Genomic DNA, 16,566 nt, shown 5'->3' with positions numbered 1-16,566 from the left:
CGGCTTTCCTGAAAGCGTTATCGGTGGATTTTTCTTCAAGTATAGAAAACCGCCAAGTCGGCTTTCCTTGGAAAGCATCATCAGTGGATTTTTCTTCAAGTATAGAAAACCACAAAATTCTTTTGTCGGCTTTCCTCAAGCATGGAAGGCATTATCGGTGGAATTCTTCAAGCATAGAATGACACCAAATTCGTTCATCGACTTTCCTCAGGTATGGAAAGTATTATCCGGTAGCTTTCTTCAGGCTTAGAAAACTACCAAACTCTTCAGTCGGCTTTCCTCAAGCATGGAAAGCGTTTCAACAAATGTCACTCGGCGGATTCCTTCAAGCTTAGGAAGCTGCCAAATTCGTTTGTCACTGGTGCCAGATACGTATTCTATTCCTTTACTCTTTTATCTGTGGAATTAACATTTTTCTGCAGGTATCGGCGTATGCAGAGTGATTTAGGATCGCAGAACGTCTTAAATCATTCTCCGTCCCTATCGCCTACTTTGACTATCGTTTTCGAAACTGACGTTTCTACAAACTCAGTCAAAGTGGGGGCTTCTATAGACACCTAAAAATGTCTCCCCAAAACCAAACCCGATGATAAATAACCTTTCACCGCCACTATTGGTCGGGTTTAGTATTTAATCCCGAGAGTGCTTGAAAAATCGTATTTTATTAAATTCATACTTTTGAAAGGTCCATGGATTAGTCTTGATGTTTGGTAAAAGCATAGTTTTAATTTCAGCCCAAACTTATTAATTAATTTTAAGCCCAAGCCTTTTTTATTTATTTATTTATTTTTGGCACTTAAAAAGCCGAAAGAAATTAGGGTTAAAAATGAATTTAGACGAAAAAATGGACCGGAAGTTCCCGCGTCACGGCAAACAGCCACCGTGTCACGGGAACTCTTCCCGTCTGACGGTGGGACTTCCCGTGACACGGGAGACGGTACAGTCTGCCGTGACACGGGACGTTCCGTGTCCTTTCCGCGTAAACCCTTAACGCGTTTTTCATTCCGTTTTCTGAAAATTTCCCGCGTCACTCCAAAACTGTACCGTGTCACGGGAAAGTGTATCGTCTGACGGTACAGTCTGACCGTGTCACGGGATGCTTTTTTAGGGTTTTTATCATTTTAAGGTTCCGTGTGCTCCCTCAGCACATTTTCCCTATAAATACCCCCTCAATTCTGATGTACGGGGCAAGCAGAATTTTATTATTTTTATTTTCTCTCTTCTATGCTATTAACCTAAACACTAGCCTACCCTTTTCGCTTCAAAATTCCTTCTTCAAGCACTCAAAGGAGTCCATATTTCACTCGAGGTTCTGTCCTTAAGCCAAGGCGTGAAAGGTAGAATCGTTTGAGGGTTTGGCGCCAAAATCAACCTTATTTTATTTAATTTAATTTAGTTATTGTTTTATTATTTCCTTGAAGTTACTAACTCGTTTATTATTTTGTAGTTGCAAGCAAACAGATTCAAAGTAAGGATCATGCTCTTTTTATTATTATTATTTTTCTAACGATTTTTATGTTGTTGGAATTGTGATAAAATTGGTTTTAAATATTAATGTTGATTTTATTTTATTGATCACCATATTGCATGTTTAAAGGGAATATGTAATTGAAAATCACGCCTAATAAGATAATTTGGACAACCGGTTTAGGATCCTTTTAATCTTATTATTAATTGAAGTGATCACTAAATTTTTAGAATTATGTGTGCATTAATATTAAACCAATTTAGTTAAATAATAGTTTGGAGCGAATTGAATTATTGTTTGTATGCCTTTGAGATCACAGGAATGCTTTTCAATATAAGAATCGAGTAGAGGTCAATACGGGCGAATGTGACTCCATGACTCACTTCGTACCATCATCCCCGATCCTCCTTTCGTGGTTCCGAACCATATGGAGTTAGTAATCTCATGGATTATGAATGGGGTGTAACCTTCACGGGTCAATCGTTGTTGCCTATCGTTGTCCCTTATCGTGGTTGCCTTTTTATAATCCGTGAACGGTTTACAAGTTCCTTAAAAACTTGTTGGCGGCTCCCTACTTTATTTGTCCCTAATCGTATGTGTCAATTCCCACTTCCTATGAGTGTCAAGCATATTCACCACATGATTTAACGTAGACGCACTTCGAGCGACGCCTACAGTAGGTATGAACCACATAACGCTCAAACTAATGAACTAGCTATAATAGGTCACTATGTGTTTGGGTTTGGTAAATTGAACATAGGTAGGTATATTATACACCATTTGAGTCGACATGCCGCCGCTAGTACCACCACTAGGACCCCTATTCGATTAGGAGGCCTTATTACTAGGATAGCAGTTAAAAAAGCTGGGTTTAGTGAGACTAGGGCTGATGGTTTCACTAACTATAGGGGGATATTTTCATGACCACTAGGTACTTGCAAGAGTGTTTGGATTGGATAGAACTAGATTGTCAACAAATCCCTCATTGGTGTGTTAAGGTAGGAAATGACCCATTACGAGTTTTTGCCCTTCCTAGCCCCGAGTTGACTGCTTGCTTATCCCCAGAGCAAGAGTTGTACACCTATGAACTTTTAGTTACCCATGCCCAGGGGCGAGCAACACCACCACCACCCCATGTTGTACACCTATGACCTTTTGGTTGACCTACCTATGTTCAATTTACCAAACCCAAACACATAGTAACCTATTACAGCTAGTTCATTAGTTTGAGCGTTATGTGGTTTATACCTACCTAAACAACAAGCGCCCGCAAATCTTTGCCAGATTTTAGGGACGAGATGGTGAATAGGTCGAGCACTAGCATGTTAGATGTTTGGGGCCGGTAAACCAGTTAAAACACGATAAATATCTTCCATTTTGTAATTTTCATGCAAGCGATGGGGAGTTCCGATTCCAATCCAAACAATTTGCAAAATTCAATATAAGTTAAACTAATATTTCTATTATTCAACCTAAATTGCAAATTAAGACCATTTTTATTATTTACAACATTCAAAGAAAACAAAAATTCACATGTTAGTTCACGATAAGTAGGATAATGCATATCAACAAATTTTCTCATTCCTATATCATTCATGAACCTTTTAACATGATCATATAATCTTAGTGATTCAAGAGAGGCTCGGCGGAGCCACCGAGAAGGAATTACCTTGCGCACAATCACATAGAGCTTGATGAGCCATTTCCGTTGGGTTTGTGTTGACATTCGGATTTTCGGCCACTCATCGAGTTATAATTTTGGGTCATATGCTTGGCTTGAGCAGGAACCACGCCCTCCTTGATTTCTTAACCTTTTTAATGCCATTGTTGAGAATGGGTTTGAAAAAAAATTTGTTCAAAAGTGAAAAAAAAATAGGTATAGAAGTGCAGAGGGTGAAGAGAGGAGAAGGAATTTGTAAAAAAAAAAATTAGATTTGGGTGAGAAATGGAGGGAAGATCTTAGAGAGAAGGTAGAGGATTTTGAGTTTTTAGAGAGAGAAAGAATGGAGGAAAGTGAAATAAGGAGGAAAGAAGGAAGAAAAGAGTAAAGGTGGGATGGTGGTATAGCGCCCGATCGGGTGGGAGCTCGCCCGATTGGGGGTAAGTGAATATTATTTGCCGCTCTCCCGATCGAGCGAACGAACCCTTTAAAAATTTTCAACTCTCGCGCCTAGTCGGGCAAAGCTTCGCCCAAGCGAACAAAGTGGTCCGTACTCGTCAACTCTCGCGCCCGATCGAGCGCGCCTTTGCTCGTCAAGTGAAAACTCTTGAAAATTTGACCTTCTCGCGCTCGGTCAGGCGCGCTACAGCAAAGAGGGGTCCGATTTTTTTCTTCTTTACTCCAAATTTAGCTAACTTTTTTTCTCCAATTCTGTATAAAAACTCTGATACTTATTAAATTCCCTCGACTCTCCTCTCACAAGAAAAAGAAAGGAATAAAACTAAACTAAAAAGCGAGAAATACAGGTTGCCTCTCGCTAGTTTATCTAGGTCCCGCACGACCTTCTTACCATATGTTTATCAAGATGGGACAAAATCGATTAGGTGAAGTAATTCAACAGCACCAATCGTAGCCCCCTCGTGGTATAGCTTGAGTCTTTGACCATTTACCTTGAATACCCAACTATGATCATCGTATAATTCCACATAACCGAACTTATTAGCCTTTTTTACTGTAAAAGGACCCGACCACCTTGACGTTGGGAAAAGTTTTAGTCTGAATAACAAGACCTTATCACCCTCTTTGAACTCTCTTGGAAGGATCATCTTGTCATGCCATCTCTTGATCTTCTCCTTGTAGATGCGTGCACTATCATAGGCCATAAACCTAAACTCATCTAACTGATTAAGTTGTATGAGCCTCTTTTTTCCCGCTAACTTAGCATCCAAATTAAGCTCTTTAATAACCCAATATGTCTTGTACTTTAATTCTACCGGGAGGTGACATGCTTTCAGGTCTAAAGGGAGTAGTACCAATTGGGGTCTTAAATGCGGTTCTATACGCCCAAAACGGTGTCATCCAACTTATCACTCCCATCTTTCCTAGATTTTGCTACCACCTTCTTTAGAATGGCCTTGATCTCACAGTTCGAAACTTCAACTTGGCCAATAGTTTGGGGATAGTAGGCTAAACTTGTCCTATGGTATACACCACACTTCTTGAGAAGGATGTCCAACTTCCGCTCGTGAAAGTGAGATCCTCCATCACTAACTATCACTCTAGGTACTCCAAATCTAGGAAAGATGGTTTTCTTGAAAAGCCTATAGACCACCTTGGCATTATTGGTAGGTGTGGCAATGGCTTCACCCACTTGGATACATAATCAACGGCGACAAGTATATATCGATTCTCTCGTGAAGAAGGAAAAGGTCCCATGTAATCACCACCCTAAACATCGAAAATTTCAACTTCTAATATACCTGTTTGAAAACCGTAACATGCAAACAGTGGAAAGTTGGAAACCTATTTCAAGGTAGACTTTGGCCTTTCCTGTTTCTTATTAGCCATATCTAAGTCTATTGTTAAGGGGTTCATCACTTGGAGACTACAAGATTGTAACCCTAAGGACAGTACATCAGAAAATCTTGAATGATCCCAGGGAATCTAATATGTGATATTCATGGGTATAGAAGAATTTGGTAACCTGCAGTCCTAGAACATATTATACCTCAGACTCTTAGAGAGCAATAGCAATTGCATATCCATCATAAAAATCAAGTCAAGACAGAACTTGATGCAATCAGATCCAAAAAATAATAAATCAATGGACCATGGAACCAATTTTTCTCAAGAATGGAAAAGATGAAGTAACTTACTGGTTTTGGCTCCCCAGGGTTCAATCCAGAAGTCCCAGCCTTAGCAGATACAGCTCTTTCACCACTTCTGAAATCTGCTTGAATCCTCTTAATAGGACCATGGGTGGGAGTAGACCAGTCCAGACCCATTTGATTGAGTTTGATCGCAGCATCAAATAGATAGTGGTAACATTCAGCCTAAAAAAATCACAATTTAAAAAAATTTAGGAAACAGATAAGGATCAATAACATCTGTACAAAATAGAAAGTAATGAAGAATTAATTATCCTCCCAAGTGCAAAAGAATGATTTGTTTATTATTATTATTATTTAAAATAACAAAGTCATGTGCACATAGTTATTAATATTACATGGCCTTCAACATTAGCAAGAAAAAACATTTTCAAAATTTCTTGTCTATTTTAATTGTTGTAAGTTGCAACCAATGGAAATTCAAATTCTACACCCAAAATATGGATCATTTTTAGCGCAGCAATAGACATCTGACCTCTGCAAGTGGAATCTATTAGTGCTCATGGTCAACTAGATTAGATTATATTGGGATATGAAATATTTAGCATGACAAAAGTACATGAAGATAAAGCTTAGACTAGTAACTGTCCAGCTTCAAACATCCGCAAGTTTGGAAAACCTCAGAACTGGATCAGACATTAACTTCATGCTGAATGACTAGAGTCACTCAGCTAACATATATCAGATATTCAGATCACAAACAATCCAAATATACTGATGCAAGGGTGATTTGCAGTTTATAAATTTTCAAAACAAAGGTTGTTCTGCATGGCTACATATGTAAATCTCTGCAATAATATGGTCATCACTGCAAGAAAATTACATCATTGGCAAGAAATAATTATTAGAATACAAAGAGAAGGATTACAACCAGAGGACAATAAGTCACCAGCACAAAAAACCTGAAAGAAAAACATAAATTAAATCCTACTAAACCTTCCCCAAGACCACAATCCTCAAGATCAATGTAAAAGATAAATTTTCCAGCTCCCTCCTCTAAATAATATTTGAGTTAAGTATACAGGAGGGACTAAGGAGAAAGTTGCAAACAAGGGACTGGACTTTCACTAGTAGCATATAGGGGATTGGAAGTTGGTCGGAGGTTACTTTTCCGATTGAAACTTGCTACAACCAGTTAATTCAAGTTTAGGACTTTAAGGGAAAATTCCATTTTTGTACAGAAATTTCTTCAACCTTCTGACAAACTTCTACCCACCCGTCTGCCATTGGAGGACCAAAAAGAAGAAAACTTCCGACCACAGTTCCTAGCAAAATGCCCAATAAACCCATTATATCAGAGTACTATTTAAAATCACATTAAGTGAGAGATGATTTTCCACCACATTTCATAATCACCATCCTCAATACCCAAAATGAAAAAGTACCAGGGAAAAGTGTAAAAGATTCCCAAAATAAAAATCTTTCTACTCTTCAAAGTCAATAATAATGTCTTCAAAATCACCGATTATGTTCTCTCTTCCCCAAAAATTCAAAATTTCAAATTGAAAAAAAAAATGTTAATCGATCTTGTAACTTGGTTATTTCTCCCAAATTGCATTCCTAACCTTAAGCAGATCTCTCCCTTTCAACATACTTCCACCCCTTCAAGCACTGAAAATGATGCTATCCGCGTCCTCACTGTATACTTAAGCAGCGGCACCCACTCATCCTTGTCTTCTTATTGATATATTGTCTTCCATAATTAACAGAGAGAGAAAAAGGGAAATTTGATGGTTTTTTTAGTTCTTTTGGAGTAAATTGTTATGGGATAATGTAGGTCAAGTGACTACTAGATGAGTGAGAAACAGATTATTGTGATAAATTGGCAAACAATGAAACTTAACAATGGAATTGAAGCTGTAATTTCAGAAACAAAATCTCTGAAATATGTACTATGAAATGACATCAGAATTTTTTTTTTTTTTTTTTTTTTGAACTTGATAACCGGTTATGCCTAAACACTGGTTTAAGTTCCCTAATACTAATGAAAGTTCAGTCCCCAATCTGCAATTTTCCCCGAAGTTTAGTTCCCTTCTTTATACTTAACATAATAATAGTTCCAAGCATAAGCTTTTGATATTGGATATTACCCTTTCCATTAATAGCATCCTAGTGGGAGTCACTTAGGACTATTAAAGTTAGGAGGCAACTACTCTTTCCTCCTGCCAGCCAAATTGACCACTGGATGCTGGACAACAGCATTTAAAATTAATTTGCACTACCTGCAGAATCAACAATGATATATCTAATATATAAAGGACCTAAGTGACCAATAACATGCCTTCTTCATCAGAGATGATTCTCATAAACCAAAAATCTTATGCCCAGAACAAGAGCTCATTACTTGACCTGCCTAGATACTACTATCAACAAAACACCAGCTAACCTTGGTGTGTGTGTTTCTTCTGCAGAGAAAGAATCATCAACCGTATATGATTTACCAGATCCAGTAGAAGAAGCAATCGTCCTTAAGAGGGTCTGATTACCAAGCACAAGAAGATCAGCTTACTGAAATTTAACTCCATGATCCTTGCAACTATAAGCTAGCTCAACGGCCAAAACCACACTATCCCCCAAGGCCCCAAGTTGTTAAGAACTTTTACTTAATGGCAGATGTAAAACAAATATGGAAGATAATAGGTCAAAACAGACAATTGAAGTTCCAATATAGCCATATGACCGATATTCAAATCATGCCACTCCTTTGTAACCTTAACATCAGACCAAAGACTAGGGATACTACTACTAGTTCTACTAGCCCAATGCAAACTTATTTCTACAAATTCAGATCACATTGATAAGAAAAAAGGTTCATCAACCATTACAGTACTGGAATAGCCATTCCCCAAGACAATCAAGGGTAAGAACATAGACATAGACATCCCATCCTTGTCCTATAGCTCACAAAGCATCATTGTATGATGTGTATTCCAATTCCTCAATCATCAGTTCATCAGTGCTGTAGACTGTAGACATGACACCATGAGCATTACTTAACATTATATATAGGGCATCACAAAACTCATTCACCTCCAAATGCATGGATTTACATGTTTGCATAGAACTCCCTAAAATCTACGCTGCTGCTGCTGCTGCTGCTAATCAACAAAAATCAGAGGAGGCTATTAACTAGATCTCAAACACATATTGACTTTTGGTGGTGGTGACCCATACATGATCTACTTGAATATTAAAACAAAGGAGCACCAGGATCTGCCACAACCTCACCCTTTACCATTCTAACAAAAGCTGCCTAAATTCTGGCCATTGATTTCTCCTCAAAGAGAAAGCAAGCTTAAGAAACTTGGCCAGAGAGTTCTTTTGACCTATAACCACACAGCGCCCCTACCAAAGCTTTTCTTCTTAGGATAAAGGAGGAGCCAAGAGTTTCAAACACCAAACTTGCCTTGGAATTTGACACAGTTATCCTATGAACTATCTTATTTTTTACATGAAGGATCCTTTGGTATATCTTTCTTACCTTTACCCCAATAAAAAGAATAAGTCTCAATTACTAAACTTTTAAGTGCCCCACTCAAGTTGATATACTGATACACAAGGAGAATAGAAGAGTGGTGCTAGAAAAGGAGATCAACAAACAGAAAGAAAAGAAAAGAAAAGAAAAGAGAGAAGGGCACGAATAGAGATGGAGAAAGAAGAGAGAATACACAACTTTAAAAATGTCTGCAGTAGATGAAAAAAACGTTAATCCTAACCTATGTTCAGAAACAGTTAAGGATCCATCATGGGTATAATTCTAACAATTAGACTGGGTAAACATATGGGATGATTCCTTTAGCCTGCGACTAATTTCTAAGTGTCGAAAACATCACATCCAGGTACCCTAACTTCAAACATGGATATTTTGGTTGATCAAAAGATTTAGAGAATAGCTGAGTCAATTCATTTGCATCTAGAACAGTAAGCCTTGCAAGCACATAGGAAGATTTTTATGTTTGTTAAGTACTACCGCTACTACCAAGCTAGTTGAATAGCACACCTCCCTAAAAGTCTAAATGATAATATGCACAAAGGCTGACATAGCAATACGAAAACAAACTATTTCCATTCAACAAGCTTTGTAATGTACATCATGTATGCGCAAATTTGAAGGTAAAATTCAAGAATTCATCACAGCATGAGCAAGATCCCATATCATTTAACTTCAAATGGGAAAATGACGCAATCATAGCAGCAGATGAATACAATTCAAAGAAGTCCGCTACAAAGGGGGGTTTCCGTTATCTTTACATGGTAGAAAAAAGTTAATCCACACCAATTTCATATTGGAACAAATGAGACAGTGCTAGAACACAATGACTAATCGATCAATTAGCAAGTTGGCTATAAAACTAACCTGGGTCTTTGCACTTATCCAGGAGTCTCCCCACACATATATGCCATGATTCCGAACAAGGACAGCAGTAGTTTTGGGATATGCTTCAATCTGTAGAAAATTAAATGGATTAGAAGGCGTGTGGAAACCTATACTGACAGAGGCTCAAAGCATAAGAGAAATTGCAATTTTGCTACAGAAAAATATTACTACAGATCACTCCCTTAATCACCATTAGAAGCTGTAAAGTAGATATAAGGATAAAGACACAAGTTAATCCCTTTGTCCCACTTTATTTGCTAGCTATAATATTTGTGGATTGCAATGCTATTGTAAGCCACTGTCCAAAGACTAATAGATAAAATGGGTTAAATGGAGCATAAAATATAGACTTACAGCTGCTGCAAGAGCGTCTGTGAGATCACGTTCATGAGCTGAATTTTCTATGATTGGAACTACAAGCTCGTCATAATAGCCATGCCCTTGAATACCTTTGATCATTTCCATGTGAGTGATCTATCAAAAACCAAGAAAGACCTTAAAAGAAGCATAAAAACAAATATAAAAATAGGCTCAACACACAGAAATGAAAGCAAGTACTAATGTCTAATGATAAAGACAGTAGGAAATATTGCCCTGATCATGGGTCTTTGTAGCAAATCATCCCTTTAAACAGCTTGAGTGAACTACCACAAATTCAATCATAATAAGATGTTCTACTGAACATTTTCCGAATAAATCACTCCTATACAATTATGATACCATACAAAATATTCAAGTAGCCTGGATCAGATTTCATAACAGAACTTTAGGTATGCAACAAGGCAGGGATAAAGACTAAAGAGCTACAACAACATTCTTTCCCCTATGATTTTTAACAGCTAAGAGTACAAACAGAAGGGAATATAAAATGTTTATATAATTGTTATAGACTGAGTAATTCGGATTGTTTGAAGGTAACAGTAAGATAAGAAATAGAGGAAAACTTCGATATTTTGATTGAAAATTGCAAATAACAGCTACAATGGAAAGATGGCTAAAGCTACTTCCTTGAGGACTACTTCACTACACTACTACTACACGTCTACACTACTACACTACTTACTACTTTCACCAATAACAACCTGAATATTACTATTGCATTGCTACCTCTTATATACCAAGCTCTCCCTAACACTAAAGTACCCTAACAATTAAAGACTTTGTCAGGTACTGCCAAGATGGCTTTCCCACACAAAAATCAGATGCCACACTTCTTAGTGGATCATTAAAGCTTTTGCATTCTTGCTGCTACAATTGCTGCTGCTACTGTGCTTGTCTTGTGGTCTTGTGCTTGTGCCTCCTCTCATAAACCCGGTGAAAGATTCTAGAATACCCAAAGTGCCCCTCCTTAAATCAGCTTATTACAATAATCTAGGAAGATTAGCAGCTACAGCTATCTAGATATAATCATTACCCACAAACATAGAAAATATATAATATAAATTGGTATGTATTGTAAAATGAGCTAACAACACCTTGCTATCTCATAGTGGGAAAGCGGAGATATGAAGCTCAAACGGAGGAAACGATTGCTCCACTAGACCAAATTCACAACATATATATGTTGGAAGTACGTCCTTTAAACAATGTGCATTATTCTAAAAGATAAATTATCGGATTGGATACAGAGTAATCGATATGCCGAAAAATGCTATCAATCAACATGCTTAGTGTAATTGGGCTTGCAACTTAATGTAAACTAATCATATAGGGTTGCACAAAAGCATGGATCGAACCAACTATACGCAAGAGGGCCAAGATTGGAGCAAGGCCACATTAGCACATCATCACAAGTCCACAAGCTGGCCTAGAGGTCGTATGATGCTTAGGGTGACCGGCCAAATGGAGGAAACTTGGTCTAGGTTTTCCTTTCATTCAAATGAAGTTAGTTTAGGAAAGAATCAAGGGGATTGATTCCACCCTACACTAAATTACCACATGAATTAGAACCTAAATATTGTGTTCATATTCATTTCCCAAAAATGTAACATATGTATGGCAGAAGATAAGGAGGAAGAGAAAAGTTCTTGCTTTGTCAATCTCATCACGCAGTTAAATCGTGTATGCTAATTAGAGTTCCGTGTGAAGTTCTAGACGTCTTGTAACCAGATCAAATCAGCTAGGGGAAGCACACTACACATGTATATTAATATACATATCAATTATGCAAAATATATATACATTAAAACTGTAATGTTAACCTTTACAGAACAATTTTTGGGTTTGTTTGAATATTTTATGGTTAAAAGGGTTGAAATAGGGCAAAAGATGGTTAGAATGGAAAGAGAAGAATGCTGAAGAGGGATTGTAAATGGCTGTATTTTTAGAAAAATGAAGAGGATAAAAAAGGAGGTATTTAGTTTGGTGGTTTCATGATGTAGAAGTAAATAAAGAAGATGAAAAAATGTTTGTTTAGGAGGTAAAAAAGAGTGCAAATAGAAGAAGATGAGTGAAATTAGAAGAAAAGGCAGTGGCGGGAAACCGCGGGTCAACACTGGAAAAGACATGATCTAACGCCACAAAATAGAGTAAGGATTCATCTTTTAAAAAAATAAATAAAAATAAAAAAATAAAAAAATAAAAACCTGTTAAAAACAGATTATATCTTGCAAAAAGCTCCATATACAAGGGTTGTTTCTTACAAATATCCTTCAAGATTAAAACCATATAAAATCATGCCAATTAATATAGTGACAATTTTATAAATTCGAAACATATATTAAAAATTACCAAAAATTAATATGTGTAAGATAACTCTTGATACCATTGTTAAGTTTGATGTGAATATATTATGCATAATATGGATTTAAACACACAGTAATCATGAACCTAATATAACTAGTAATATTCCTTTGTAGTGTGCCTTTCCTTAGTTCCTCTAATGGTTGACTAGCACACAAGATCCAATCGTGCGATGAGAAGAATATCAACGTGGTATTATTACAATCTACTTCATGTGGTAATACCGTGATAAAACCAGTTCCCTTGATTTTTTCATAAACTAACTCCACTAAGAATGGAAAACCTAGACCAGGTATTCTTTCATTTTTCATCCATTTGGCCGCCACCCTAAGCATCATAGTAACATACGACCTTTGGGCAGCTTGTAGTGATGTGTCAATGTGGCCTTGCTCATTTGCTTGCAGTTGGCTCGATCCAAGCTTGTATGCGACCTTATAGGATTATTTTAAATCAAGCATGCTAATCAATAGTTGTTTATGGCTAAATATACCGATTTCTTAATTAAACTACTAAATTGTTGTCTATATTTGATTCTATAAACAATCATTTAGGATAAAGTAATGTACATTGTTTGAAGGACATACTTATACTGTACTTATCAAAAACCTAACATAATACTTATCTTATGATATACGAAGTATATAACAATGTATTTTTATATAATTTAGGTATGTTGATAGCATATTTGGTGATTGTGAAATTTTGATTTCTATGAAAAAGTATTTGTGTGGTTGATTTACATAGTCATAGTCAAAGGCAAAATTAATACTAGCAAAGTTGGATGAACTAAGTTATCAAACTACACAAATTAATAATATAATTGCCCATCAAACTTCCATTGTTGAAGTCTTTACTTAGCACATACAATACTGAAGAGAAGGATAGCAAGAGAAAAAGATTCAATAAATAAACATAAAAGTGTAGGCAGCAATTTCAATTGATCAATAAGTAAATAACTCACTCGGAACTCATTTGATGTTGGATTCATCATTGTTACGAGACAACTTTCCATCCCATGGCTATGTATGACAGCTCCAGCACTACGCATCTGGTATGCCTGCACAAAAGATTGAGACTTAATATCATAAACTTTAAGTTGATGATCCTGGAAATCCCAAGCAACATTTTCACACAGAATATCACAGTACAAGAGACGGTCATATTTCAGAAACAACACACAAAGAACAGTACCACTGAAAACTTAGACAATAGAAACTTTTAGGCATCCATAAAGTGTTAACTGAACCGATCAGAATATCAGACCACTCAAAAGTAAAAATTCAAAACATCAGACATAATTGGTTGAATCAGCCTGATTACTATCTAGCCGAGCTGTTGGAATAACAACAAAAAAAGAAAAGATAGCCATCCTTCGGAATAACTAATGTAAGATCTCTAGTCCCAAATATCACAAGCTCCAAAAGAGCAATTGTATTTTGTATTTTACGCAGTGTACATAAGCAGCTACACAATAAAAATAGAGGAAGCAATCAAACAGGCTTTTGCACAAAACTAGACAAGCAGGAAACCCCATAGAAACTAGAAAAACTGAGCCTTGCAACTCCTCTCCTTGATTGCAGATGGCCATAAAACCCAGTTGCCAGCTCAATGAATCAAGGAAGAGATTACCTTCATGAAAAGAGGACCACAATCAGAACATTTAGGTGGCTTGTTAGGGTAAGGTTTTGGACTTGGTGCAGATACAGTGGACCCGTCTGAGGAAAGGACATACATATCCTCTGAAAGCATCCTTTCCTTCTGGACTCCTACTCACAAACAAAAACATAGGAAGCAACATAAAAGCTCAATAAGACTTCTCAACAATAATAAAATAGAAAGGCAATCAAGATGTTATAACTTATAAGTAGGCAAAACAAGCACAACTGACCAGTTGAAACAAAAATCGATTTCCAGCGAAATCAAAGCTTGAAGCTTTTCCAATTAAACTACAATCAAATGCATAGTAAAAAATAAAAATAAAAATAAAAAACTAAAAACACCCTAAAAAAGAGAAGAATACCCACGTCATAAAACCACACAAATCTATACTTATATATTAAAAAGTGTTCCTAAAACAGAATGTGTTCCACGCGTCACCTTTTTAAGTTCGACATGTCAGCAATATAAGTCACATGTCACTATAAACATGACATGTCACCTTCACAACATGTATTGGGTTTGCATCTAAAGAATGCTTATAACAAGACTTGAACTCAAGACCAACAAGTCTTAAGTTACAAGTCTTACCATTTTAGCCATTTATTAATTGTGTTTTTTTTATCCAACAAGATTATAGTTAAAATAGTTAAAATAGATAAGTTAATTGGTGTTTTATTATACTATTTGTTTCCATTATGTAATGATTGAGTTTGGAAACTAAAAAATGTCGACTTAAACTCGAAACCAACAAGTACAAACTAGCACTCGGAGCATCGCCCGAGCCACACACTACTTGATCAATAAAACACTCTAGACTACGAAAACAATATATTTTTCTGACTATAAACCATACAATCTAACAATCAAACACTTGCACAACACTAAACATTAAAGTAATGGGTAACCACATCAAAAACATTATAAAAAAAAAAAATATAAAAAAAAAAAAAAAAAAAAACCACCAAAACCAATCAAATAAACACATACACCACCAAACAAACAAACAAACAAAAAAAAACCATAAACCGGACAATCTTGATTAATCAAGCACTTGCACAACAAAAAAATCAAAATCAAAGAGTACCCACATCACAAAACTACACAGGTTGATCAATTTAACGGACAAAGCAAGAAAGAGAATATACCAGAAGGAGACATAATGATGATTTGTTGGGGTTTAGGGATGGAATCATCATGAACTTTGAGTGTGATGCTGCCACCGGTGCCACCAACCCAACCAAGGTGATAGAATTGACGGCAGAGTTCAGTGAGTAAGGCCTTTGCTTCTTGAACAGGCTTGCTCTCAAGATACGCTTGCGTTGTAGTGGAATTCGCCATTTTTAGGCCATTTCCTGCAGCTAATGGTCCTACTGCTGCTGCTGATGCAAATGCCATCAACAATTTTTTCTCTTAGCAAATCTGTAATGATCAAAAAGCTTTTTATATTAATTTGTGTTTATAGTTGGAAGATTCTATGTACTACCTCCATTACATATTATTTGCAACAATTAGACATTTTTCCTTTCTACTATAAAATATAATTGAGGTAGTACATTTGAAACATATAACTATTGTTATAGAATAAAACTTTATACTTCATCCGTTTCAAATAAATTACAACAATTTTTCCTTAAAAAAAATAATAATAAAAAAAAATATAAAAGATAAACAACACTTAGCAGCCAAATTTAGAATTGATTATCAAATTAAATTCGCAAATTCACATAAATTTATTCCTGCTTGATAATAAGAGCACATAACAAAATTCTAGCGACGAATTCGGTGGTTTAATTTATGATAATAACTTCAGTATTTATGACAAACAGTTCTACAATCCAACTTAGAAGAACACTAAAATGACTATACACTGCTAATTTAATCAATGATAATGATAGTGTGGATTTAAACCCTAGATTCTGAAATTGATATCAGATGATTAAGAAAGCAATCTTACCAATCAGAAGCTGTTTCAATGGGAGAGGGAAGCTCAGAAGCTGCTTCAATGAAATGGAAAATTCCAGTGACGAATCAATGGAGAGAGAGGGGAGTGCAGCGTCGAAGTAAAACAGTTCCACGGAGGAAACAGAAATTAAAAGCGTACAAGGAATATTGACGACAAAAGTCAAGCGGTACCGTTCATGCATTATTCTTACACATTAAAATCTTGACCCAACCTGAATGACCCGACCCTACGACCCGAAAGTTAACCCGAATCCAAACTAACCCGACGCAATTCAAAATGGATTGACCCAAATGTGACTCAATGACCGAACTTGACCCAACCAGAAGTGACCCAAAACCCGAAGTGACTCGACTCGATTTTACCCCGAATTGTAGGGATGAAAGTAATTCAGATTAAAACCGAACCGAATCAAAAACCAAACCGAATTAGTAATTCGGTTTGGATTTTTTAAGAATTCGGATTGGATCGGATTGGAAAAATTAAAAAATATGGATTACGGATTGGATTCGGTTTGGGGTTTAAAAAAAC

At 36.3% G+C, this 16,566-nt stretch overlaps 1 protein-coding gene across 1 annotated transcript in view; it reads right to left on the bottom strand.

Annotated features, from left to right (window-relative positions):
• Positions 1 to 16,187, bottom strand: part of LOC145629264 (putative bifunctional methylthioribulose-1-phosphate dehydratase/enolase-phosphatase E1 1) — a 50,577-nt gene extending 34,390 nt beyond the window's left edge. The window contains exons 1-7 of the mRNA XM_081681810.1: positions 16,030 to 16,187; positions 15,221 to 15,494; positions 14,046 to 14,182; positions 13,378 to 13,473; positions 10,029 to 10,148; positions 9,654 to 9,743; positions 5,285 to 5,461 (exon numbers count right to left, since the gene is read on the bottom strand). Coding sequence (XP_081537936.1) covers positions 5,285 to 5,461; positions 9,654 to 9,743; positions 10,029 to 10,148; positions 13,378 to 13,473; positions 14,046 to 14,182; positions 15,221 to 15,470 — 870 coding nt within the window. The 5' untranslated portion in view covers positions 15,471 to 15,494; positions 16,030 to 16,187. The remainder of the gene's footprint in view (positions 1 to 5,284; positions 5,462 to 9,653; positions 9,744 to 10,028; positions 10,149 to 13,377; positions 13,474 to 14,045; positions 14,183 to 15,220; positions 15,495 to 16,029) is intronic.
• Positions 16,188 to 16,566: the final 379 nt, after the last annotated feature.

The sequence above is a fragment of the Chenopodium album genome, chromosome 4, assembly GCF_948465745.1.
Source record: "Chenopodium album chromosome 4, dcCheAlbu1.1, whole genome shotgun sequence".
NCBI lineage: Eukaryota > Viridiplantae > Streptophyta > Magnoliopsida > Caryophyllales > Amaranthaceae > Chenopodium > Chenopodium album.
Note: the sequence above shows the minus strand (reverse complement) of the source record. Positions and strands in the feature narration are given on the sequence as shown.